Genomic DNA, 27,833 nt, shown 5'->3' on the forward strand with positions numbered 1-27,833 from the left:
TTTTACTATACGCCGATGATCTTAAAATGTATTCTTCGATTAATAACGTCAATGATGCTATATCTCTTCAAAAGGACTTAGATACTCTTTCCAGATGGTGCACTAATAATCATATGACGCTAAATATAGAAAAGTGCTTTGTAATAAGTTTTACACTGAAAAGATCGAAAAAAGTACTTTTTGATTACACTATAAACGAAAACATACTTTCACGCAAATCCACCGCAAAAGACCTGGGAGTAATATTTGACGAAAAACTCTCTTTTAGGGATCATTACGAGTACATAATTAACAAGAGTAACAGATTGTGTGGATTCATAAGCAGGTGCACTAAAAGTTTTAAAAGGCCTAAAACTACTATACATCTTTACTGTTCCATAGTTCGCAGTATTTTAGAATATAACTCGGTTATATGGTCACCTAACTATGCCACTCACTGTGAAAAGGTAGAAGCCGTACAGAAAAGGTTTTTACGATTGCTCAGTTTTCGCTATCAGTACGGACGTAAACTCGAATGCTACAATGACAGGCTTAGTCATTTTAAATTGCAAACACTAGAAATGCGTCGTGACTGCAATAACTTAGTATATTTGCATAAAATAATACACGGTGTTATTGATTCACCGTTGCTTTTAAGATCCATCAACATAAACACTAACTTTAAATACCGACACCCTAGAATATTTACCCTGGACGCATACAATAACAACATATCATATCATAATCCTATCGGTCGTATGTGTCGCGCATATAACAAAATTTTTCTCGAAAAAGACGCGAATGATGGTATTGACATTTTCAACAATAACCTAAATCTATTTAGAAAACGATTGGTTTCAATATTTTCAATTAACAACTAATAATAGTGATTAAATCTATTTTCTTATTCATTATTTAGTTCCTCATTTCAACATTTCATAATTTCATTTTATTTTTCATTGTCATAACTTGTTCATATTTTTCTGTATAATTTTTTCTTTTCATTTATTGTAAACGTTTTTAGTAAAGTGTACAATGTATTCTTAAGTGCTGATGTTATTTGATTTTTATAAGTGAAATATTTCGTCTACAATCTGTGTTCACATAGTTGTTGGGTTATAACTTAGCTTGCTTATAATGTTTACTTGTATATTAAATGTGTCTTTAGTTATAATCTGTTTTGTGGACCATAAATAAATAAATAAATAAATATCTATATTATATAATATATAAATAAGCGTTACTTCTTCTCCGATGTAGACTCATTAAATATATTTTTCTTATCTGCCCGTGCGAAGTCGGGCCGATTAGCTAGTATACATATGTGAAAAGGATTCATGCGTAAGTTCTAGTGACGTAATAGTGACGTCTGCGTATTATCGATATGAGAATCGGCTGTACTATTGTAGTAGTTATAGAATTTATATTGTACACGATTGTTATTTAACTTTTCAATTATCTTTTAATGTAACAGATTAATGCGATCGATGTTTAAATTTTCAATTTCATCGTACTAAATTACCTTGTCTTTAATATTTCAATTTCAATTTTGTATTAATCTCATGTAATCACAAATATATACTGGTGGTAGGGCTTTGTGCAATCTTCTGGGTAGGTATCGCCACCAACCTTGGGAACTAAGATTTTATGTCCATTGTGCCTGCAATTACACTGATTCACTCACCCTTCAGACCAGAACACAACAATACCAAGTACTGCTGTTTTGCGGTAGAATATCTGACGAGTGGGCGGTACCTACCCAGACGAGCTTGCACTAAGCCCTACCACCAGTAAAACTGGTGTGTGTGGTGTCATAAAACTGTTTGTCTTGATTGACTAACAACGCTAAAGTTTTGTCATTGGTATCTTCTTATGAATTTTAGGTGCGAAGTAGGGACAAGCAGCTATTGCATTATAAAAACATAGCAATACCGCAACAAACTTACAACGAACTTAAAATGTACTTAAATAAATATTAAAAGTAAATTAAACAAGTATTTTTATAACCTTTTTTGTCGTGTTTGATATTACTTATCGTTTTATCAAAATATAACAAGTTGTGTACACATTTCAAATGATTATATTAATTAATCTTTATATATATATCTCCTAAACTATCCGCCCGACGTAGACGCTCACTAAGAACGGATATTACGCAAATCCTATCCAAAGTACATTTGTCTTTTTATCTACCCGTGCGAAGCCGGGACAATTAGTTAATATATATATATATATATATATATATATATATATAAAACTTTCACCGGTTTGATAGCTGATAAAGTACTCACTACAAGGTCAGTAGTTACGGCGGGTGAAGGACAAAAGGGTCTAACTTGGAATTCGTTTCATTTTGGAATGTATGTTTTTTTATATATATCGGGGTTGCCCTTCGGTGGTTTATCATTCTGTATTTTGAATAGATCACTTTTTCTTTATTGACTGGTAAATGGGCAGTCTGATATGAAGTGGTAACAACCCTCCGTAGATATTGGCACTATAGGACATATTAATCATCCCTTACATCGCCAATGCGCCACCGACCGTGGTAAGTAAGATGTCTTACACGGTGTGCCTGCTGTTACACTGGGTCACATCTTTTATTTATAATATTAGGTACTAAAATCTTTTTAAGATTTTATATTTAAGTGTTAATTTTGCTATTATACGCAGAAGCGAAACAAATATTCTGTTCCGGGAAAAATATGATTATTTTGAAACAGCAGACAGACATTTTTTGTTTGTACAGATTTATTCATCTAAATTTACGAATGAATAATCTGCTGTCCTAAGATGAAACTTATTCAGGCGACTGGCGCATTCGCCACGGTGAGGTCATTGACTCTTTTGTGGGGCAATATTGTTTTACAAAAGGAGCCCAGAATGCTTTTGATGATTTTAAAACTTATGGATATACTATCGGCTGCATCTTAGAATGATAATTAAAGAAAGCATACCCTGGAAAAGACACTATCGCCTCCAGATAATTTCGTAGAATAATATGTAAATTTTTATATTTGATAATTTTGGTAATAATAATAATAATGTCCTCCAGACCGATTTCGGCCACGTCGGCCAATCTCAAGAGAGTTTAACCAACTACGCAGGGAATTTTGTAGTGTTCAAGTGTTCTCTATTCCCTAACTCTCATAATCCGATGGGACGGTAATCCGACGCAACCGGAATGAGTTCAGGCGCAGGACAAACTGCTTTACGGGCTTTCCGAGGCTCGGGAGTGTACACACTCCCAGCTTCCAGACTCCGGGCTGCTACTGAGAATTTTCGAAAGAAAAACTCAATAACTTTTTATTGGCCCGCCCTGGGAATTGAACCCAGGACCTCCGGGTCTGCGGCCTTACATCAAGTCACTAGACCAACGAGACAGTCAATTTTGAAATTAAAAAAAAAATGTAAAATATTAACTTATAAAATGATTTTGAAATAACATAGAGACTTAAATTTTTGTTACATGTATAGATAGATATTCCGGTTACGTATGTAAAAAATGGGTCATAAATATTATATATATCGAGTGAGAATCAAATATCTATTGAATATTAACATTTTTTCGGGAAAGTTCAACAAACATAACACATGCAAACAAAATTAGACGTTATATGTATATTCGTAAAGTCGAGTTTGCTGTCGGATATGTTTTTAATGTATCGCTGCGAAGTGCGAAGTGGATTACCATGACTTGTGTGAACGACTTAGCAATTTGATATATTGCATAATTCTATTTTGTGTACTGTGATGTGGTGCACTCTTTCTCTTCTGTTTCTCTTTCGTCCACTGGCTAGACAGAAGGCCGCAGACTCCGAGGTCCTGGGCCGATTAAAAGTATTTGGGTTTTTCTGTCAATTCAATAGCAGCCCTGGTCTGGAAGTGTGACATTCCCGTGTCTCGGGAAGCATGTAAAGCCGTTGGTCCTACGACTGAACTCTTTCAGGATGCGTCGGCCTTGCCGTCCCATCGGATTCGGATAGTTAGGGAATAGAGAGTGCATATGTGCACGCATACACTTGCGCACTATAATATGTCCTGCGCAGGTCTCCCTTGAGATTGGCCGCTGTGGCCGAAATCGGCCAAGAGGAAATCATAATCATGATCACTGTCTTAAAAAATCACAATCAATGACTTTTACTGACGCAGCTTACAGCTGTAGGTTACAACCTACATAACGTTACGATAACGTGTTTTCAGTACAAAAAAAGGGTTCGCCGAGCCCCGGAAGTTGTAATGCTGCCAATATAGGCCGGTGTTTATATGTTTTGTCTTCTTCTTTCAAACGTCAACTTACAGATGACAGATGGAGAATCAAGATTAAAATAATCATTTATGGAAGGTATCGGATATTAGAAATTCATTGATTTTTTTATTTATTTTATAAATTTTATTACAGATGTACCCCCGGACATCGGGCAGCACCTCGGGGCGACGTTATGGGTGAAAAGTGGAAGCAGGAATTAGAGAAACGGAGTAAGTTTTACGACAAATCACTTGTTACGCGTCCCGGCATCGAACGGGTGACATAAGGACTTATCTCGTGGAATTTTTTAAACAATAGATCTCTTCGTCAGTGCTGTGCAAATGCTTTGTAAACTTATAATATTTTATTTATTTGTAATCAACGACGTTACAGAAATGGTTGTACACTTGTTACTTAGTACTAAAGTAGGGGCCACATAGGATTACAATTTTACATTACGAAAAATTAAAAGAAAATTAAAAGTAGAGACATAGTCTACGAATTAATACGTATAATAAATACATTTTTGCTTAATATTAATACGAGAAAATCATATGCGTGCGTGCGTGTGTGTGCGTGCGTGCGTGTGTACGTGCGTAGTGTGTGAAGTATTTTTTCTTCACTTTATTTCTTACGTTGAATTTGAATTATATCTCTTTTCATTTGCATATTTGGATATATATATAATTAAATATTCATATATACATATATTCCGAGACAGAAATAGGTCAGGCACACATCATTATCACCAGGTATGATTCTGAAACTTTAAACTTGTATTATTTACAGGTAAGGGAAAAGTGCCTTCGCTACTTACTGCCATTTATAAAATATACGGACTCAAGTTCCTAGTATTCAATCTAATATTTGCCGTCATTGATTGTTGTATAAGGTGAGTTATTTTCTAAATAATTGTCGATTGTGTACATATATTCATAATAAATATTTTTTAAGATAATTTCGTCTTAAACAAACAAACAAACAAACAAACTTAAAATATACATATAACTCAGCCCTCTCCCCGACGACGGTCTTATCCTGATGCGGGAGAAAGTCCAGGTCATTCTACAGCTGGCAGCATTTGATCACCTTTGAGGAAACCTACCGTAACCGTAACAGCCTGAGAATGTCCCACTGCTGGGCTAAAGGCCTCCTCTCCTCTTTTTTGAGGAGAAGGTTTGGAGCTTATTCCACCACGCTGCTCCAATGCGGGTTGGTAGAATACACATGTGGCAGAATTTCAGTGAAATTAGACACATGCATGTTTTCCTTCACCGTAAAGCACGAGATGAATTATAATCACAAATTAAGCACATGAAAATTCAGTGGTGCTTGCCGGGGTTTGAACCCACGATCATCGGTTAAGATTCACGCGTTCTTACCACAGAGCCATCTCGGCTTTCCAGGAAACCTGCATGTGTATAATTTTACTGAAATTCCCCACATGTACCTATATCTAGCTAGCTAGCTAGGGGGCGTTGTACCCCGGGAACCCCCCTAGAAATGGAAGCCCGCTTAGGCAGGCCGAGCGTCAGAGCATCACGGTAGCATGCGCAAGTGATTCCGTAGCGCTCCTTAAATAGACGGAGATTGTAAAAAAGAAAAAAAAAACCCTATCCCGCTTTGGAGCATCGTGACGTAATAAGTTTCATGTCATCAGCTAGCGAGAGTAGGCCCAGCAGTGAGAAATGAATAGGCTGTTATTATATATATTAAATGTATGTATATCTATTTCAGATTATCGATACCAATGTGCCTTGAAGGTTTGATCAATTATTTCTCTCCATCACACTCCGGAGTTAAGGACTATGAGGCTTATTTATACGCTGTTGGTTTAGTTGGGTGAGTATTCTGTTCTTCGTTTTCTTCTTTCAAGCTTTTTAAGTATAATTTAATTGAATAGTTAAAAAAGTAGCTTAAAAACAAGCTTTTATAAAATACAAAGTTTCGCGTCGACACCGTTGATCTTTGAGGAGTTTCATTGTCTAGAGTCAATCTGAAGAATGATGCTTGCTATAAAATGCATTGTTATATTTTAAGTATTGTTCAGTTTCGGTTTTGAAATGTGAGTGAGCCAGTGTGACAGGCACAAGGGACACAAAATATTAGTTATCAAAGTTGGCACAATAACATTGTAAGGAACGGTGAGTATTCCTTACATCTCCAATGTCTGATGGTGACCACTTACCATTTGCTCTGTATTTTAACGCATTGCATCGTAATGTTCCAGCTTCATGGCGATAAATGCGAGTATGATGCATCCAATGCTGCTGTTCCTGCTAGACATGGCTATGAAGATCAGGGTTGCGTGTTGCTCGCTCATTTACAGAAAGGTATAATGTGGTTTATAGGCTCCTGTGGGTTTTATAGGCTGTATTTACTTGTATGTGTTATAAATAGATAATTTATGAAATTCCAGCTCCTGCGTCTAGATCTATCCTCAGGCGGTAAAGCGACCGAGGGTCTGGCTGGTCACGTGATCAACTTACTAACAACCGATGCGCAGCGGTTCGACATGGCGAGCTTGTTCATGGTCGACCTGGTCCGAACTCCTATAGAAAGTGTTATTATTGTATACCTGATGTACAGACAGATCGGCGTAGCTACCCTCATTGGGGTAGCTTTCCTTCTGATGTTCATACCTCTACAGGGTAAGTGGTGGGTGGAGAAGAATGTTATTTAATGATTTACCATTTATTTGATGGTTAATTGCCTCGTTGGTCTGAGGGCGTGAGGTGCTTTTCCTAGGTTCAAACACCGGGTTGTATCAATTAAAAAAGATTTTGGATATATTCAGTCATGAAATACTTAGTAGCAGCCCCAAGTCTACAATATGGTAGTTCACACTCTCGTGCCTCGGACAGCACGTAAAGCCGTTTGCTTTGCTCCTGACATTTTTTCGTTCGTGTCAGATTTACCGTCCAATCGGATTATGAGATTGTCTGTGTTTGTGCACAAACTTGTGCTCTATTTTCCCTTAGGCAAAAAAAAGTTGTCTAGTTTCCCTTAGAAGAGTACGTTGTCTTTATCACAATCAACATGATGATAATGTCTTCATCAGGGTATCTCGGCAAAGTTTCGTCCAGATTCCGTCATCAGACCGCAATACGGACGGACAACCGCATCAGGCTGATGAACGAAGTTATACAGAGCATTGAGGCCATCAAGATGTCCGCCTGGGAAAATGCCTTCGCTGGGATCATTGGGGAAGCGAGGAGGTAAGGACCCTTCACTTATGGCTTGTAGTGGCAGTGATGATGGCTCAGTGAGTAGAACTTAATGTTAAATAAAGATAACGGGTATCTTTAGTTCGGCAGTGATGGAAAGCATCATGATGAAACTTGCCTGTATCGGATGAAATTCTGACATGTGTTTTTACAAAACTATAATGATATGATAAAATGTTATACGGTTTTTTTTTTATCTCTTTCAAAACAATCTTCTAACCGTTTTATTTCATATTCCAAGTATGGTTAGAAGACTGTGTTCTCTAAGTTATTTAATCTTTTGTGATTGAAAACACTTATTGCAGTTCCTGAAATGAATCCACAACATTCTGATAAGCACCATGTGTAATATTCACTGACCCCAAATAGCTAGATCCCAATTTATGAGGTCCATAAGCATAGGATTGTTATAGTCACAATTAGAAGTAAATCAGCCTGTAAAGCCACTGCTGGGCGTTTGAGAAGGTTTGTAGGTTCCACCACGCTGAGAAAGGGCAGCTTGATGAACAAAAATATTCCTTTTTCAGGAAAGAAATGAACGTCATAAAGAAAATGTCATGGCTGAGAGCCGTTATGATATCGTGTGTCAAATTAAACACGAAAGTCGCAATATTTCTAAGTATAATATCGTTTATATCGTTTAAAAACGACCTAACCGCCGCGAAAGTGTTCGTTATATTTTCGTATTACGACATTTTGAAATATTCTCTCGTCGACTTCCTGCCGCTCGCGATAACGTTCACGCTAGAGGCGTACGTCAGCGTGAAGAGGATACAGGAGTTCCTGTTGCTGCCGGAAGTTGATAACCAAGATGGCGTCGACTTGGTGAATATCGATGAGAAAAGTCAAGCCGTTAACGGGGTGTTCGAGAAAATTGGTAACGGGTAAGTGGTTTTATTCGTATCGATGGTGGTTACACAGTTCGAGCCAATGAAGCTTATTGCTTTCAGTAATTTTGAAGTAACAGCCTGGAGCTTACTAGAGTAATACTCCCGTGTATCGGAAAGCACGTCAAACTCTTGGTCTTACGCCGGATGCCTGTACCACCGTCCCATCAGATTTTGAGTCTCGTCTGAGAGTACACTGGTGCAATACAGTATTACTTGCACAGGCCATTCTTTTTAATTTTGCCTCCGTGGCTTTTCGGTCTGGAGACCATAACTTGTGTATTTACATATACACCTGTGCTTTTTACATCTCTAACCTTAGAAATGGAAAGAATTTCATAGTTTTTATAACGTGACCTTGGAATATTTAGTAATTTGAATACGTTTTTTTCACCAGCCAACAGACATACATAAAATCGGATACGAACCTGGAACAGATGAAGCCAGCTGTTCTGATCAGCCTCAAGAACTACACGGCCCACTGGAAGAACAGCGAGAAGGAAGGTGACATGGTGCTTGCCTTAAGCGATATCAATTTAAATGTAAGTTATACAGTTAAAGATACTCCTATACTATTCAAAAGCCGAGATGTTGTTAGAACACGAGAATCTTAAGCGAAGGTTCAGGGTGCAAACCGGGCAAGCACGTGTGATGTGCGTAATTTGTGTTCATACATGTGTAGTGTTAAAATCTTCCACATGTGTAATCAGCGACCCGTATTGCAGCCCCGTGGTGGAGTAAGTTCTTAACCTTCTCCTATAAAAAGGAGAGATTAAAATATTAATTTTTTCATGGTATTGTAAGTTCTTTGATTCGACACGTTACAAAAATATATTAAATTATTTGAATTTTTTTTATACGCAGATTAAACCGGAATCCCTGACGACGATAGTCGGAACGGTGGGTTCGGGGAAAACCACATTACTCTCAGCTATACTTCGCGAAATCACCCCCACCAGTGGTCAGCTCTCCGTTAACGGTGTTGTGGCGTACGCGGCGCAAGATCCATGGCTCTTCGAGGCGTCGGTGAGTGTTATATTTAATAGACCATAATAGTGATCCTGTCTTAGAAAGGCCAAGGTTCGAATACAACCCAAAACAGCTTAAGAATCCAAAAATATTCAATTACTTATTATTTGGCGTACACCTGCCTTTTTGCCTTTTATATATATATATATTTTTTTTATAATAGAAATGAGTTTCCTATATATATAGAAAACTCATACATATATATAGGCTAGATCAAAATTGATTTTTTTTATTTTACTTTATTGCACACTTACATAGCAATAATAATGTCCTCCAGACCGATTTCGGCCACGGCGGCCAATCTCAAGAGAAATTACCCAACTGAGCAGGAGATATTATAGTGCACAAGTGTGTGCGCAAACACAGGTGTACTCTCTATTCCCTAACTCTCACTATCCGATGGGACCGCAATCCGACACGACCGGAAAGAGTTCAGGCGCAGGCCTAACAGCTTTACGTGTTTTCCGAGGCATGAGAGTGTACACATTCCCAACTTCCAGACTCCGGGCTGCTACTGAGAATTTTCTGATAGAAAAAGCCAATAACTTTTTATTGGACCTATCTAGGAATTGAACACAAGATAGCCGGGACATGTAGCCACTAGACCAACGAGGCAGTCATAGTACCGGGTATACAGCAGGTTAAAACGATCTCTTAGAGGCAAGATGAAGTGGTCCTTAAAATAAATAAATAAAAAAAAAAGTGACCATTAACTAAAAAATTAATAAGAAACCAGAGTACCAGAATTATATTTGTTTAATAATATCAGGTTCGACAGAACATACTCTTCGGGCAAGAGCTGGACCTACGGAGGTACAAGCAAGTGATCAAATGCTGCCAGCTGAAGAATGACCTGGATATTCTACCGCATGGGGATAAGACCGTCGTCGGGGAGAGGGGTGAGTTATATGAATATTTTAATGTTTTAGAAAGACAAACTTATCTGTTAATTTATATTCAGATTATAATGTCTTTATTTAATATGAAAGCTTTACACTAATATTTCTTTATTTGTTTTTTTTTTGTCTAAATCATATGGGTGGATATTATTTCAGGGGCGTCCCTGTCTGGCGGCCAACGCGCCAGGATATCCCTAGCGCGCTGCGTGTATCAGCAGGCTGATGTGTATCTCCTAGACGATCCTCTAGCTGCTGTGGATGCCAAGGTATTCCCTCGAGACTCTAAGACTGCCCCATTTGTCTAGTAGATGATATGGTCACAGATTTCAAGGGTTTGGTGTCAAATTGGGTTTTTTATATAGGTAAGTGGTCACCATCGCTCATAGACTAGGATTTCGTGTCCCTTGTATCTGGAGATATATTAATATAATTTTGCCTTTAATCCTGAATCTAAGCATAACGTTTTGAATTTGTTTTAATCTGTTGTATTTCGTATAGAATACCTGGATATCTATTATGAGTCGCAGGTTCAAATTGGGCCATTAATTTAGTGTATAGTCTACTGCTGGGGTGTCAGTTCCGAATGCTGTCTCCAGCACTCGAACTATCCTGTACTGAAGTGTGTCGGTCGCCGCAGGTGGCGCAGGCGATCTACGAGGACTGCATCCGCGGCTTCCTGCGCGAGAAGGCCACGCTGCTGGTGACGCACCTCGTGCAGTACGCGCAGCGCGCCGACGCCGTGTGCGTCATGCGCGCCGGACGGGTGAGCAGCGCGCCGACCGGCACCGGACGGCGCCGGCCGGGGGCTAATCGGTGACTCGTTACAGATAGTGGCGCAGGGTACGTACCACGAGCTGAAAAACGGAGTCCCGGAGTTTGAAAAGCTGATAGAGATGACGGAGAAGGTCGAAGAAGAGAAGCAGAAACAGAAGTATGAGAAGCAGGAGAGCTTGGTATGTACGCAATATACATTGAAATTGTTTCAGTAATTTCATTTGTTCCAGGTTCGAATCCATTTAATATATACCCCATTATAATCGAAAAGAAATAAAACCTTATATGCAATTACAAATAGCTCTCAATAGGTATATATTTATAATATTTATAATACAACACTATTCTACTTATATCCACTTTAACTTTACTTCCAAAGTTCCGATATTTAAAAAGCCATTATTTCGTGGCTTTCGAAACCATCGTGAATATCATAGATAATTCGAGATCTCGACCAATGATATCGCGTCATTTCAAGGTCAAAGTTGTTTATTTGTCTTCTGATTGGCTAATAGATGTTTGATGTTAAATTATATTAACTTTCGACTGCCTCGTTGGTCTATTGGCAATATGTAAGGCCGCAGACCCGGTGGTCCTGGGCTAAAAAAGTTATTAAGTTTTTTCTGTCAAAAATTCTCAATAGCAGCCCGGAGTCTGGAATTTGGAAGTGTGTACACTCCCGTGCCTCAGATAGCACGTAAAGCAGGTCCTGCGTCTGAACTCTTTCCGGTCGTGTCGGATTGTCGTCCAATCGGATTATGAGAGTTGGGGAATAGACAGTGCAACTGTGTTTGCGCACACACTTGAGCACTATAATATCTTCTGCGTAGTTGGCTAATCTCTCTTTACATTGGCCGCCGTGGCCGAAATCGATCTGGAGGACATTATTATTATATTAACTTTACTATAACTTGGTGTACTCGAGCAGTGTGCCCGTTTATTTTGTGAAAACAAGTTGCTTATCTCATTTTTCTAGTGGCTAACTAATGAGGAAATATTAACGATATTTATTATCTGTTAAAATAATTTATTCAAGGTATACAACGTCACGGTAATGGCGGATATATTAAAGGCCTCCGAAAAGCGAAGCGTTAGTTTATAATAATTTAATAATCTGTTCAGTTTTGTTCAGTAGTTGTATGTTATCATGTATCTTGAACTAGTATTGTAGTATACGCGTTAGTATGTGTAGGATTGAGTCGTAATCATCACCACCGTCGTTATCGTCTTCATCACCATCTTTTTTTTTATAGATTAGGAAGGCGGACGAGCATATGGGCCACATGATGGTAAGTGGTCACCAACGCCCATAGATATTGGCATTGTAAGAAATGTTAACCATCGCTTACATCGCCAATGCGTCGCCAACCTTGGGAACTAAGATGTTACGTCCCTTGTGCCTGTAACTATACTGGCTCGCTCACCCTTCAAACGGGAACACAACAACACCAAGTACTGCCGTTTTGCAGTAGAATTTCTGATATTGGGTGGTACCTACCCAGACGAGTTTGCACTAAGCCCTACCACGAGTATTTATCTTTACTATAATCGTCATCATCCTTATCGACACCATCATCCTCTTCATCACCCTTTCCACCTTCTTCATCATTATTCGTAACAACGTCTATGCAGAATGTAATGATGGTCGGTTGATTAGTTTAGTGAAAGTGCGTCAAACAAACATTCGCATTTATAATATTCTATCTTGTAATAAAGTTTAATCAATTTTGATACAGGACCACAACCAGAAACTGCGTTCGCAGAGATCGATGTCGGTGGCTTCTCAATTATCCTTCAATATGGAGCTCGATAATAATTTAGACCCTAAATATGAAGGTACGTACGAGTACATTTCAAATGCTTAATCCCGTATATATATATTTTATAATCTGAAAAATTATTTTTAATATTTCTTTTTTTAATATATCCCGAAGGGGTATTAAATAATACCGGTATGGTTTTTTTAAAATATACTTTATCGAGAAAGAATAAGAATAGGTGATAATTAGGTTTTTGCATAGAAATAGGGGGGTGGGGGTCCCCTTTGGTTCTGTGGAATAATTTATACTATTTGGCTAAGAAATAGCACTTTTAATTAACAATAATAATTATAAAGTACTCAAACCAATCCATATAACTGATAAATATTTGTTTCAGGTGAAATTCAAAAGAAGGGTTCCGTGGATTTCAGCGTGTATTTGGGATACATAAAGAGCGGTCACGGATCTCTGACGCTGTTCCTGCTGTGTGCGCTGTTCATATTGGCGCAAGTGTTCTACTCTTCGACAGATGTGTGGCTGAAGGAGTGGTGAGTGGTCTGATCAAACTTTTTTTTTCCTATAATTGTACATAACATATATCCAATATATTATACATATTACTTTTAAGCTTTTTAAAATCTAAACGGTGTGTTCTCCCATAAATGGTCATCCATATTTAGTTTAAGTAAATGTGAAGCAGTATTGGATATATGTTAAGTACAATTGTAGGAAAAAAAGTATAAAATAAGTATGTAGGAACGTCTATAAGTTTATTTTGATAAGGCAACAAGTTTATGTACGAACAAAAATAAAAAACAGAAACAAAAAATATTTAAATAAGAAAAAATAGTTGGCGTTAGTCGTAGTTTAAATCGCGCTAGCGTTTGTAATTTTGTATATGACATATTTTTGCTGACCGGTTGTGACGCTTCTATATTGAATTTAAACTTTAGTATTAAATCACCCAAGGTTGGTGGCGCATTGGCTATAAGCGATGGTTGACATTTCTTACAATGCCAATGTCTAAGGGCGTTTGGTGACCACTTACCATCAGGTAGCCCATATGCTCGTCCACCTTCCTATTCTATAAAAAAAAAAAATCGTTCTAGCTTCATATTTACTCTGCAGTCGAGACAGATTTATCTTATGTAGCTTATAAGTATATATCAAATTACATAAATATATGTCTTAATATGATTCCAGGGTTAATATGGAAGAAGCAAACAGTGCATTTAACATCGCCAGACGAAACGTAACGACCAACGAGACCGCGCCACCTTGTAAGTTATTCAACCCTTAAACAATAAAAAAGCTTATGTTAAATGTATAATGTTATATAATAATAATAATATAATAGTGATGTCAGCACATCACCTTTTTAGTTGTACTCCATATTTGGCATGATCATGAAGTCATAACAATTTCTTATTAAATTATTATAATACATTAATCAGTCAGTACTGGGTACTCAACAATTGTGACGTGTCTTAAATAAAAATATAATATTTCTTCGGTCCTTGAGTGTTGGCCAGCCTCCTGGATCCGTCTCTGAATAATATACGCCTCAGCATCTCAAGATAACCTACACGCCAAATAATATAATAATCAATGTCGACACTCTTAGAATCCGATGGGATGACAATCCTTTATTGGCGGAAAGTTCAACGGCTATTGGTAACGGCTTAAACATGAAAATGTTTTATTTTTTAATTTATTTGTAATTGGTAGGCTTATGGACCACATGACCATCGCACATAGACATTAGCGCTGTAAGAAATATAAGACATTCCTTATCAATGTGTCTCCAACCTTTGATATATACAAAGTGTGTGTTCTTTTTTATTAATTTTGTGTTCTCTGGTTTCAGTGAACTTCGAAGACCTACCCTCCAACCAGTTCCACCTGACGCGTGCTCAATGCGTTTACATATACGCTGGGTTGATAGGAATATGCATGTTCTTCACCTGGAATAAACTGCTGATCTTCTACAACACGTGTATAAAGGCCTCCGTGGCGCTGCACGATACTATGTTCAGGTATACATTCTGTCGTGGTGGACTGTAAGTGTCCCACTGTTGGGCAAGGGTCTCCCTTCTCGTGTTGAGTGAAAATATATTCCGTCAGGTTTTATTTAGATTCCATTATTATACTTCAAACGTAAACGTTTCGATGTTTGTTACAAAATCACACAGAAACAGCTGGACGGTATTTGATGAAATTCGAAGTAGAGATAGCTTAACTTACATATTCCACTTAATTGCAGGGGGGGGGGTTGTTCTAGAAACTATTTCGTTTTGTTTCGACACTCAATTGCAAAATACACATTACCAAGACGCATTTTAACATATCCAACGTAAAATTTAGTTTTTAAACATGAAGGTTCCCCTTTGCGATTGATTAAGACTTTATTGTGCCCTAATAGCTAATTTAAGTGTATACCAATTTTATTTACTGATTTCTAAATCCTAGTTTTTTAAAAACCAAGTGTGATTTCCTTCATTTAGTCTGAATGCCATCTTGATAAATGGGTCTCGTGCATCTCTGTCAATTTGATAAATAGAAAATCCTTATACTGCTAATGAGTTGCCAGCCACGTACATTATTATATTACACTGGCTCACTCTAATACAAACCGAAAGCAACGCTATGTATTGACTTTTGGGTGTAAAATAACTGGTGAACGGTAATGTTGTAATGTTTGAAAATATTCCTTCTGATATACAGGGGTGTAACAAACGCGCCGATGTGGTTCTTCCATCACAATCCTTCGGGTCGTATCCTGAACCGTTTCTCCAAGGACATGGGACAGGTCGACACCCTGTTGCCTGTGGCTTTAGTCGACTGTCTCGGAGTAAGTATGAAAATGGCCTTAGGTAAAAAAATATAACAAAGTATATAAATGTCCAAGTGCTGGACACAAGCTATTTCGTCTTTTAAGATAGTATGGAACTTATTCTACCATTCCAATGGGTACTGGTTGACTTCCTCTGACTGGCTTGTTGGTCAAGTGGCTAGTTCAATTGGCTGCAACTCCTGAAGTTGGCAAAACCGTTGGTCCTGCAATTGAACTCTTTCCGGTCGTGTTGGATTCTGAAAAATAATAATAATAATATCCTGGGACATTTTTCACACACGGGCATCTGATCCCAAATTAAGCTTGTACAGAACTTGTACTATGGAAACCAGACAACTGATATACTACATATACTACTTTTTCTTTTATAAATACATACTTATATAGATAATTACACCCAGACTCAGGACAAACAGACATGTTCATGCACACAAATGTCTGTCCTGAGTGGGAATCGAACCCACAACCTTCGGCGTGAAAGGCAAGTATCTACCAACCACGCCAACCGGCTCACTACTGTTTTCCGACCACGATATGATCTATAAACACATTTGAAGTGTCGAAAGTCGAAAAAAAATCAATTTTTCCTAAAATTAACATTAGTCCAATTCTTCAGTTCTTTCTAGAAGTGATCGCGATTCTCGTGGTCGTTTGTCTCGTCAACTGGTGGCTTCTACTGCCAACTGCGGTGGTCGCGGTACTCTTGCACCTTCTGCGTCTGCTGTTCCTCAACACCAGTCGCGAATTGAAGAGAATCGAAGCTATCGGTGAGTCTTTTGATGGCCTGGAGCATGTAGCAGAATATCATCAAACACATGCAGGTTTCCTCACGATGTTTTCCTTCACCGTTGATAAGCTAAAATATAAACACGAATGAAGCACTTGAAAACCTCGTGATGCATGATCTTCGGTTAAGAACCACGTGTCATAAATACCCACATTCCGTCGTTATCACACCCCCTCCCTCTAGCTCGCAGTCAGAGCCTGAACCACGCGGCGGCGACGGTGACGGGGCTGTCCACCATCCGCTCCACGCGCGAGCAGCAGCGCACGCTGGCGCAGGAGTTCGACAAGCTGCAGGACCTGCACAGCTCGTCGTGGGCGCTCGTGCTGAGCACCAACCGCGCCTTCGGCTTCTGGATGGACATGGTCTGCTGCCTGTACCTCGCTACTGTTACCTTCAGCTTCTTCCTTTTCGTCGGCGAAGGTGAGAAACGATGAAATATTTCTATTTGGAAATAAATCCCCTATTCTATTCTTTAGACATTAAAAACAAATATTATAAATAAGTCTATATATAAGAATATTTCCTTTTTGTAACATAAATAGAATCTCCTTCAAAAATTTAATCTGGTTGCCAAGCCAGTGTATATACAGGCACGAGGAAAGTAACATCTTAGTTCTCAAGGTTAGTGGCGCATTGGTGATGTAAGGAACGGTTAATATTTTTAACATTATCAATGTCTATGGGCCGGGGTGACTACTTACCACCAGGTGGCCCTATTGCCTATCAATTTTATAAAAAATGGTCTTATGTAATATGTCTATGTTTTTCAGAAACATTGGGTGGGAACGTGGGTCTGGCGATCACTCAAGTGATAGGTCTGGTCGGCATGTGTCAGTACGGGATGAGGCAGACGGCAGAAGTCGAGAACCAGATGACGTCGGTGAGTGTCCTATTAGAATTTATTTCACACATGAGTGTACACCGGCGCTTAGGATGACACGATCTGGTCTTGGATATATAAAATACTTACAAATTATTGTATCGTTAAGGTGGAAAGAATATTGGAGTACACAAACCTACCGCCAGAGAAGCCAGTGGAGCCGGATATGAAGGCATTGAGGATGGAACACCCGAATTTGGACTTCGAAACATGGCCAAATAAAGGTAATTTGAGTAGCTTAGAGGAGTAAAAATAAACAAAACTTATATTTATGTATTCTATGCGTGTCGTTAATAGCTCTTCTATAATATACAAATACTTCTCGATTAATATGTCTTTATTTATAATGCAACTCTATTCTACTTAATTACTTATATCCACTTTTATTTCATTTCCAAAGATTCTATATCTATAATTCGTCGCTGACCTTAAAAATATATTTTTTACGAAACCATAATGAATAAAATAGATCAGTTAGACTTGACCGACGATTTTGTATTCGTTCAAGATTAAGGGCGCTCATAACGATTCCAATTCACAGGCGAAATAGTCTTCGAAAATGTATCGCTGGAATACGAGAAAACGCCCAAGACGGACCAGCCGCCGGAGTCCGGGATGAAGCTCGAGGAGCCGGCGTACGCGATACGAGACGTCAGCTTCCGAATCCGTCCCGGGGAGAAGGTGGCGGTGGTGGGGAGAACGGGAGCGGGGAAGAGCTCGCTCATCGCCGCCCTGTTCAGGTACCAGATACAATACGTCGGGAGATCGAGGCAAAAAGTTCGAGCTAGGAAGAAACGCTAAAGAGCACCCCCCCCCTCCCCCCGCAGACTCAGCAAGACGTCGGGCCGCGTGCTGGTGGACGGCGTGAGCGCGCAGCAGGCCGGCCTGCGGCGCTGGCGCGCGCGGCTGTGCGCGCTGCCGCAGCGGCCCGCGCTGTTCGCGGCCTCGCTGCGCGACAACCTGGACCCCGAGCGCCTGCACTCCGACGCGCAGCTGCACGCCGCGCTGGACGAGGTACCGCCGCCCGGGAGTGTCGAGAGCCCGGCCGACTCGAGCCCGAGCTACAGCGAGCCGCCCGCAGGTGGAGCTGCGCGGGTGGAGCGCGGCGCCGGCGGGGCTGGCGGCGCGGCTGGGCGACGGCGGCGGCGCGCTGTCGGCGGGGCAGCGCCAGCTGCTGTGTCTGGCGCGCGCGCTGCTGGCCCGCCGCGCCGTGCTGGTGCTGGACGAGGCCACCGCCAACGTGGACGCCGAGTGGGTACCGATAGAACGCCAACCCCTCGCCCCGCCCGACACCCCCTGACCGACCCGTCTGTTGCAGGACGGACAAGCACATCCAGACGACGATCCGGACGAAGTTCGCCGACTCCACCGTGCTCACGATCGCGCACCGGCTGAACACCGTGATGGACTACGACCGCGTCATCGTTATGGACAAGTGAGCATTTGTCTCGCTGCCCTCTAAACGCCCCCGCAGACCTTTAGTACTCGATTGCAATTTCAAATTTATCATTTCTTACTCTGACTATTAATTAGTAGTTGTAATAATTGGTTAAATAATTTTGGATTTTTAATTGAATGTGTCGTTAACAGGGGCCGTATCGTTGAATCCGGCCACCCGTTCGAGCTGTTGACTCAGTCGAGTCAGCAAGCGAAGTCGGAGGCGCAGCCGAGACGAGCGATACTCACCAAGAGTCAGGTATTGACGGTACTACTTACTTGTCTAATCTGGAGGAGATCTCGTCGTACCCCTCCCTAAAGAAATAGATTATGGAAACATGGGGAGTGAAAACACTACCACGACATTTTACAAGAACTTCTAGAATAAATATACTTCATTACAACCCTTGAACATTAAATAATTCGCCGTCGGCATCTTGCACCGAGACAAAACTATTTACTCAATATTAGTATTTATTACCATATAATAACGTTAAGCGTTTCTATATTCTATAACATTTACAAATGACAAATATTTTTGGTTTTTCCGTAAATGAAATAATAATCACTAACAATCCGTTCAGGCTCCGCTCGCTATACCGGAGAACTTCCGACACGCCGAGACGGACTCGCTCGGCGTCAGCAGGGACAGAGTACGGACCTACTCCAACCGGTAAGTCATCTTAGTACATATATAACCTCGTCAATAATATAACACTTCAAAATATTCAATGATAATTAAAATCCGAAATGTAAACCATTTTAGAATTAGATTAGACCTAGACCTCGCGGATTCAAATGGATTGCCATTTCAATGGCGGCCATTGTCGTCCAATATGTTGATATTATTAAATCGGTCAATGCGCACTTCCGGCGCTGGCGCTGTCCTGAGAGCAAGAGACCAAGAGACAGAGGGGGTCGCTCGACAAAATGATCACACGCGCTACTGACATACTCCTTCATATTTTGTATTTCCATCAGTCGGCCACATAATAAAATAGGCACCCGTCTTATATTTCTTACACTTGACGTCTGACAACCGACCAACCTACATGACATACATCACGTCGTGTGGTGTTGCTATTCTAATAAGTGACGTCGTATAACCGCTTAAATTTATTATCTCTGACATATATATATGACGTCACATTTGATAATCCGGCACAAATGGTAACCTAGCAACTGTTAACGGCCAGTCTCGTTTATTCTAACGCAACACCAGGTGCTAGGGCGACAAAAGTGACAGGTCCTCCGTTACGGGAGGCGACCGGCGGATATCAAGAATAGCGTACTACACGTTTGGTAGAGCGTTATACAATTTATTGTTGAAGTACTAGAAGTATTCTCCTCCCCGAATACTCACACCTGCTGGAGATCAAGCAAGTTTAAATGTGTCATGGACACCATTTTATATTGGATTCAAATTGTCTTGGGCTTTTCGGACATTCTTTTTTTTATAGAATAGAAATTCGAACGAGCATATGGGCCACCTGTTGGTAAGTGGTCACCAACGCCCATAGACATTGGTATTGTAAGAAATGTTAACCATCGCTTTCATCGCCAATTCGCCACCAATCTTGGGAACTAAGATGTTATGTCCCTTGTGCCTGTAATTACACTGGCTCACTCGGGTGAAGCTGCGAAGACTAGTCTTAATATATGATTCTTCTGTACGTCTGTGTGTCACATAATTCCTTCTAAACAGCTGGACCGATTTGAATGAAATTTTGTGTGTATATTTCATTGGGTTCCTCGGTGGTTTGAAAATACAATTGAACCCAGTAGGTAGCTCTGCTGTTGATATATCACCAAATGAAAAAATGTCTGCATGGCAAGACGACGTCTGCCTGGTCTTTTTTTTTATATATACAATAGGAAGGCGGACGAGCATATGGGCCACCTGATGGTAAGTGGTCACCAACGCCCATAGACATTGGCATTGTAAGAAATGTTAACCATCGCTTACATCACCAATGCGCCACCAACCGTGGGAACTAAGATGTTATGTCCCTTGTGCCTGTAATTACACTGACTCACTCACCCTTCAAACCGGAACACAACAATACCAAGTACTGCTGTTTTGCGGTACAATATCTGATGAGTGGGTGGTACCTACCCAGACGAGCTTGCACAAAGCCCCACCACCAGTTTTTCTGTATAACTAATATTTTTTATAGTTACACAGTTGTTTATTATTCACATGTATTGATATTTATTTATATATGTATGAATGTCCAGATCCGAGATGAGCGAGCAAGATAGCAGTGGCGGTGTATTCAAGTCGCTGGTAGAGCAAACGGGACAGGAGACCGCCGCCATGTTGTACAAGATGGCGGAAGAGGTAAATCAAAGAGTTATCATTTAATGTTAAAACTAACGGACGGCTCAGCGGATAGAACAATTATACTTATACAAAAAGTCCAAATTCTGTTCCCAACGTTTTAAAATATTCATATGGTGGTAAACATCGTGAGGAAACCTGCACGAGTTGTATTTAATCTGTCATATATCCACCAGCCCGTAGTGGAGAATGGTGTAATAAACGATTTTCGTCCTAAATTGAGAATTTGAGCCGGTTGGCGTGGTTAGCAAATACTTGCGATTCACTCCGAAGGTTGTGGGTTCGATTCCCATCCAGGGCAGACATTTGTGTGCATGAACATGTCTGTTTGTCCTGAGTCGGGGTGTAATGATCTATATAAGTATGTATTTACAAAAGATAAATAGTATATGTAGTATATCAGTTGTCTGGTTTCCATAGTACGAGCTCTGCTTAGTTTGGGATCAGATGGCCTTGTGTGAATAATGTCCCAGGATATTAACTAGGAGACTAGGTAGAGTGGACTTACAGTTTCATGCCCTTAATAAAAAACGCTATTTTTGGTTTCTTGCTTAATAAATAATTATTGTTATATTATTTGTATACTAAATACAATATAGTCAATCGACATATTTTAATATAAAATTTGGGCTATTTTTTTGCTGTCCGTACAACCACGTACTGTCGCCTACAAATGTTTTCTTTATTGTCATGTTGTATAATAATCCCTAAATTCTATTATATATATTTAAATAAATGTTTAGACCTTTCTGATATAGCACACACAACTTATGTATTTAATGCATTTTTTACCTACAAAATATGACCACAATTTTAATTTTATTATATAAACAGTGACGTTATATATTTGTTTTCATTACAGAGCTATAAGGAATTCCTGAAGAAGAAACAAGCATAGAGAAGAAACGTGATGAATTTGACATAACAATATTAAGATACGAAGAGTCGTTTGGTAGCTGTGATCGAACAAATACATACATTACCATAAGGTAGTATAACATTATCTTTGATAATGCATTTATATTGCATTAATTATATATTTATAATATATTCCAATGATAGGAGTAAAGATAAACAAATAACTGTGACCTTAAAATTATATCGTTGGTCGAGTCTATATAGTCTGTGGTATTCATTAAACGTCTGCGTAGCTGTTGTTATCGGATATTTGAAAGTAAAATTAAAATAATATAAGTTATGAAGGGTGTTGTACTATAAATAAAGATATAATAATCAAGAACTGTTTGTAGTGCGTAATATAGCAGAGCTGTTAGGAAATCGTATGCAATGTATAAATTTAAGGTTTTTTTTTATCTGTACACCTTCATTGGAATATACTAATGAAATATTTGTATGTGAAAACAAATATACACTAAATTGTACTTAAATAAATATTCGGCTGAACTTAGCACAAAAAACATACAGGCATTAAGTGTTAAAAAAAATATATATATTTGTTACAAAATGGCGTTAACTTTCTGCCATAATATTCCTTAGGAAAATAAATCTGTGTGTACTAACTGGTAGTTAAAATATATTCAACTACCTCGTGGAGCTTATGACTTAACATGGAGTAGCGGGTTCGATCCCACGTGATGTATATGCCTTAATGTAGCAATTATTATTGCAAATCTATTATGTCAATTTCGCCTTTTTATATATAAAGTTATATACAGCATTTATAATATACAATATATAAGTGTTTATATTATTGTGATCGGTATAAAGTGTAAACAAATTATCGTCCAAATGATTATTATTTTTAGCAAATATATATAATAAAGCCGAGATGGCCTAGTAAGAACGCTTGAATCTTAACCGATGATCGTGGGTTCAAGCTCGGGGAAGCACCACTGAATTTTCAAGTGTTTAATTTGTGATTATAATTCATCTCGTGTTTTACGGTGAAGGAAAACATCGTGAGGAAACCTGCATGTGTCTAATTTCACTGAAATTCTGCCACATCTGTATTCTATGAACCCGCATTGGAGCTGGTGGAATAAGCTCCAAACCTTCTTATCAAAATGGAAAGGAGGCCTTAGTCCAGCAGTGGGACATTAACAGGCTTTATTATTAACTTACTGTACTGTATAAGTATTTTAATAATTATGTACAATCTTTTATATTATACTATAAAAAACATTTTTTACAGATAAAATAACTTCTATATCTGGTCACTATATTCAAGAAACGATTCGTTTATTAATAACGTATCGTTTTATAATATAATATTAATGGGGGGTTTGTTTACATTTTGTACAAATTGTTAATATATAGTTACATTTATACCAATTTCGCCTGTAACGTAAGTATTTTTGTCATGATAAGCAGTTCTTAGCGATGTAAGGTAATTGTTACTTAAAGTCTTAAACGTGACTGCTTAGATTACGTCATAACGGAAAATTTCGAATTCCAATCGAGGCAAGCACCACTGAATTTTCATGTGCTTAATATGTGTTCATCGTTAGGAAACCTGCACGTGTCTTAACCTTCTTAATAAGGAGACCACGCCTTAGCCCAGCTGTGGGACAATTACAGACTGTTACTTAATTACTTCCATTACACCACAATAGAATTAACAAAATACCGGTGCTTTTGCATAGCTTTAAAATTAATATCATGAGTATTATGAATATTATACGATATACCTAAAAGTTGACAAAAAAAAAATCATTTTTGCGTTAGTAACGTTGTATAAATAAACGTTGAAGTTTGTCAGGTGAAATCACGCATTTAGAATTCATATGAATGATAAAGTAGCTAAGTGTCTTACTAATATATAGCCATATTGTATAAATTTAGGAGAATTTAAACAGGTTAAAATGTTTTAGCTTTTTTTTAAAATCCTTATCAAAAGACTTAAATATATTTATGCATTTCGAAAAACGTTTATACATTTTGAAACATATAATCTCCAATGTGTTTTAGTTATTCCCAGTCATATGTCTTAATAAAATTGTTTTGTAGTAAAATAATATTGTGTAGATATACAAAAAATCATTGTCTTATAAAATATGGCTATTTTGCGCCATTTTAGTTTTCTAGTATATAGCATTGTCCAGGAGTAGACGTCGTATCTATTCGTGTTTAGGCTGAAGACTAGAATGCAAGAAACATTAACGATCGATTAGCGCCATCTATCGACATTGGCTACAAACACAAAAGTGCTATTACAAAAACAATTTTAGGGTGCTTATTTAAATGTTACATGTATAAGAAGGTATTGAACACTAACACTACACTACACTACGGTAGTTTGAATTGAAAGGATCTGTGTTCCTTTTCAATTACAGAAGTCCAACCGCTAAGAGAATGCCTTACTGACACCTGTCAGTTGGTCATGACTCGTGCAACCGTAGACAGAGAAACAGTTGACGTAACCTTTATAAAAAAAATAAATAAATGTGAAGATTTATTGACATAATTATATTATTATTTAGTAGCACGATAAACGATACTAATGTATGCAATCGTAAATTCAAAGTTACATCGTCTATTTGATCACGGATATGTCGGAAACGCATTCTCTCAACGCTTCAACAAGATACAACAAGAATAAGACAATAGCTTTACTTCTCTATCAATTAAAATATAGCAAGTTATATAGTTTCGACTAAATTATATTTTTAATTTAAACAAAACTTAATTTTAATTATTCGTTTAAGTGATATTTTGTATTTAGAACAGTATTTTTCCAATCGGATGTCTTAGCGAATTTATTATTAATATACTTTAGATTATTAATTACTTAATTCACAAAGTGTAGTTAATAGTATGATTTAATATTTAGATAAAAATTTAAATATATTTGTTAAAGGGATATATATTTTATTGATGTTGTGTAAAGTTATCCTAATCAATATTTGATTTAAAAAAAAAGACATTTCTGATTAAAAAATCATCTGTAATACTGACAAAATAAATATTTAAATTTTGCCTTTATGTAAACGTCAATTAATATAAAATTTATTATCTGCGTTAAATATAAGTAATAACGTTAAAATATGTATTTAAAAATATTAATATTTGGTGCCATTTTATACCCCATGGCTTTTCTATCCTTGCGCAGTGGCGTAGCAAAGTGATTATTTAATTAACAAACATTTTTAATTAATATAAATGTTATGTAGTACTTAAAAGCTTTGATTTGAATCAGAAAAAATGCTGTATGCAAAAATTATCGCCAATCATTTTGTCCAACAGACAGTTTTACATTCTAAGGCCCCTTACACGAGGGGCCTTGCATTTTGCCATTTTTGTAACTATTGTTGCGCCACTGCTCTTAAACAGCTTATATATTTATTTTTACAAATAACGAATTCCTCACTTCGAAAAAATTTAAACAAATAGTCTTATATTGTTTATTTCTATTGTTACTGTACTAAGCCGTCAAGTGTAGAAATAATTATATAAATATAACACAGGTGCCGAAGGAACTAATCAACAAAAAAATATTTTGTGATTTTTTTTTTAATACTTTTGTACTGTCAGATATAGTGTATAAATGAATATTAAAATATATTTTTTAAATTCAAGAATGATGAAAGTATTTTTTTGTTCTGTGGCATTTCTTGGTTGTACTTATTTTAAAAACTTAAAATGTAGCACATTGTGATATGTTACAGGTAAAGTTAGTAGGAAAATAAATATTTATGTTTTAAAAAGTTTTTTTTAAATTTCTAATCCTCTTATTGAATATAATATTTGAATTGGGTAGGTACCATCTACTAATCACATATTCTACCTCTAAATAGCAATACTTCGTATTGTTGCGTTCTACAGGCATAAGAGACATTACAGCTTAGTTCCCAAAGTTAGTGGCGCATTAACAATGCAAAGAATTGTTAATATTTCTTCTAGCGCCACTGTCTATGGACAATGGTGACCATATACAGGTAACATATTCGGGCATCCGCCTTCCTATTTTATAAAAAAAAAAGTATTTAACAGAGATCGTTGCACCTGAACTCTTACTGAGATTGATTGATTGAGATTTCTGTCCCCTCGGATTATAAGACGCATGCATCTGTGTCTGCGCACATACTTGTGCACTATATGCCCTGAGCAATTGGTAAGTCTTGAAAAAGACCGCCATCGGTCAGGACATCAACCTTAATTGAAAAGGGCAATGAATTCTAAGGCCTCTAGAAAGACTAGGCCTCTAATTCTCGTAATTCAGTTGATGTGTTATAAATTTTTGAATTGGAATACACAACTATTGTTTTAAAATTATTTTGGTATCTAATAAGATAAATTATTAACAATAACTATGTGTAACGTTTCAAAAGAAAGTAAAGTATATACTTCTATAATGAATGATCTACGTGTTAGAAGTCTACGAATGAAATAGAAAATCGAATGTCTGTTGTATCCCTATAAATAAATGATTGTTATGAAATTACAGCTATGATTATGTCCACGATCAATTAGATTAAAAGTGTGAATAAACAGAAAAGCATTGTTTATACAAAAACATTTTCGCCGCCATCTACAAGAATTTTGTTGAAAGGTATTTCGTGGTGGCTCCATATAAGCCAATAAGCTCCATAACTTCTCCTCAAAAATGGAGAGGAGGCCTTAGCCCAGCAGTGGGACATTCACAGGCTGTTACATTACATACCAAGGTATTTCGAAGTATGCCTCGCGACTCGTTTCCGAAATTATGGATTACATTACGCGATTCCGAGTTAGTAAACTAATTTGGCAGTTAGTGTTAAATAGGATACTTACATTACGAATGATAATACTTTTTTTTACAAGTGATACTAAATTTACTCAGATATTTTCGCGGGAATAAAAATTTTATAACAAATTTATAGAACTAAGTCAAAGATAACCTCAAATTTCGTCAGTGTGCTTCACGACTCTGTTCCAAATCATAACTATAGATGCGACGACGAGCGACAAGCAATAGGTTTGGTAATTTAATTTTCTATTTATTTGGCACGCAAAACTGAATACAATTAGGTAGTATATACATGAACACAATAAATTCATTGTATCCCACTAGATGTAATTATATACAAAATAATATTCAACGGTATGTTTACGAATCCCGCCGAACCATCAATTAAATATGTCCATTTTCTGAACAAGCTTCAACGCCGTATTTTTATGAGTATAATTAAATAAACCTAACATTCAATATGGATTTACTCTGTCCAGCGATTTCATTGTCCAGTTGACGAAATACGTTTGGGCACGGATTCGGGTAGACGGCAGTAAAGCCAGATAGTCAGCCATTTGTTCTTACTAGAGGTGCTCAATTTTATATGGCTAATGGCCATTGCTCATTCCTATCGCTATATTATATAATAAAGGACATATTCTCCAGTATATGGTCTGGGCGCTGATAAATAAATGACAACAGTAATTTTATTGTTGTAAATCTTCTCTTCTTAATAATCAATTCTTCCTTGTTCTTCTTGATGTCTATAAAATACATGCAATTAATTAGAAGGTAGGTGATATATAAAATAATTTCATCACCCTTATGAAATCGAGTTCTAACGCGGTTAGTACCACCCTGCCGGTGAATAGTTGAGTTCAGGCATTTCGTAAGTATATATTATCGTGGAAGAAATTGTTAATATACTGATTAACTTAGATATGATGGCAGATAATACTATTAATGTCAGACAGTGCTATGTGATTGATGCTTACTATTACAAAGTAAAAAAATCGGGGCGCTGACGCGGCACAGGTGCGGCTTGTGTGCGATTTTTATTTC

The 27,833-nt window shown here is 37.8% G+C and overlaps 1 protein-coding gene across 1 annotated transcript in view; it reads left to right on the forward strand.

Annotated features, from left to right (window-relative positions):
* LOC126778786 (probable multidrug resistance-associated protein lethal(2)03659) overlaps nt 1-25,761 on the forward strand; it is a 43,924-nt gene extending 18,163 nt beyond the window's left edge. The window contains exons 4-33 of the mRNA XM_050502446.1: nt 4,382-4,458; nt 5,018-5,120; nt 5,966-6,070; nt 6,459-6,561; nt 6,648-6,879; nt 7,290-7,446; nt 7,983-8,339; nt 8,740-8,884; nt 9,207-9,368; nt 10,141-10,270; nt 10,427-10,536; nt 10,908-11,033; nt 11,098-11,223; nt 12,781-12,880; nt 13,202-13,352; nt 14,008-14,084; nt 14,672-14,840; nt 15,529-15,655; nt 16,275-16,425; nt 16,629-16,865; nt 17,216-17,325; nt 17,435-17,549; nt 17,867-18,065; nt 18,153-18,339; nt 18,407-18,576; nt 18,644-18,760; nt 18,916-19,021; nt 19,347-19,435; nt 21,001-21,103; nt 21,966-25,761. Coding sequence (XP_050358403.1) covers nt 4,382-4,458; nt 5,018-5,120; nt 5,966-6,070; nt 6,459-6,561; nt 6,648-6,879; nt 7,290-7,446; nt 7,983-8,339; nt 8,740-8,884; nt 9,207-9,368; nt 10,141-10,270; nt 10,427-10,536; nt 10,908-11,033; nt 11,098-11,223; nt 12,781-12,880; nt 13,202-13,352; nt 14,008-14,084; nt 14,672-14,840; nt 15,529-15,655; nt 16,275-16,425; nt 16,629-16,865; nt 17,216-17,325; nt 17,435-17,549; nt 17,867-18,065; nt 18,153-18,339; nt 18,407-18,576; nt 18,644-18,760; nt 18,916-19,021; nt 19,347-19,435; nt 21,001-21,103; nt 21,966-22,001 — 4,177 coding nt within the window. The 3' untranslated portion in view covers nt 22,002-25,761. The remainder of the gene's footprint in view (nt 1-4,381; nt 4,459-5,017; nt 5,121-5,965; nt 6,071-6,458; nt 6,562-6,647; nt 6,880-7,289; nt 7,447-7,982; nt 8,340-8,739; nt 8,885-9,206; nt 9,369-10,140; nt 10,271-10,426; nt 10,537-10,907; nt 11,034-11,097; nt 11,224-12,780; nt 12,881-13,201; nt 13,353-14,007; nt 14,085-14,671; nt 14,841-15,528; nt 15,656-16,274; nt 16,426-16,628; nt 16,866-17,215; nt 17,326-17,434; nt 17,550-17,866; nt 18,066-18,152; nt 18,340-18,406; nt 18,577-18,643; nt 18,761-18,915; nt 19,022-19,346; nt 19,436-21,000; nt 21,104-21,965) is intronic.
* Nucleotides 25,762-27,833: the final 2,072 nt, after the last annotated feature.

Source organism: Nymphalis io, chromosome 27 (genome assembly GCF_905147045.1).
Source record: "Nymphalis io chromosome 27, ilAglIoxx1.1, whole genome shotgun sequence".
In the NCBI taxonomy this organism is placed as follows: domain Eukaryota; kingdom Metazoa; phylum Arthropoda; class Insecta; order Lepidoptera; family Nymphalidae; genus Nymphalis; species Nymphalis io.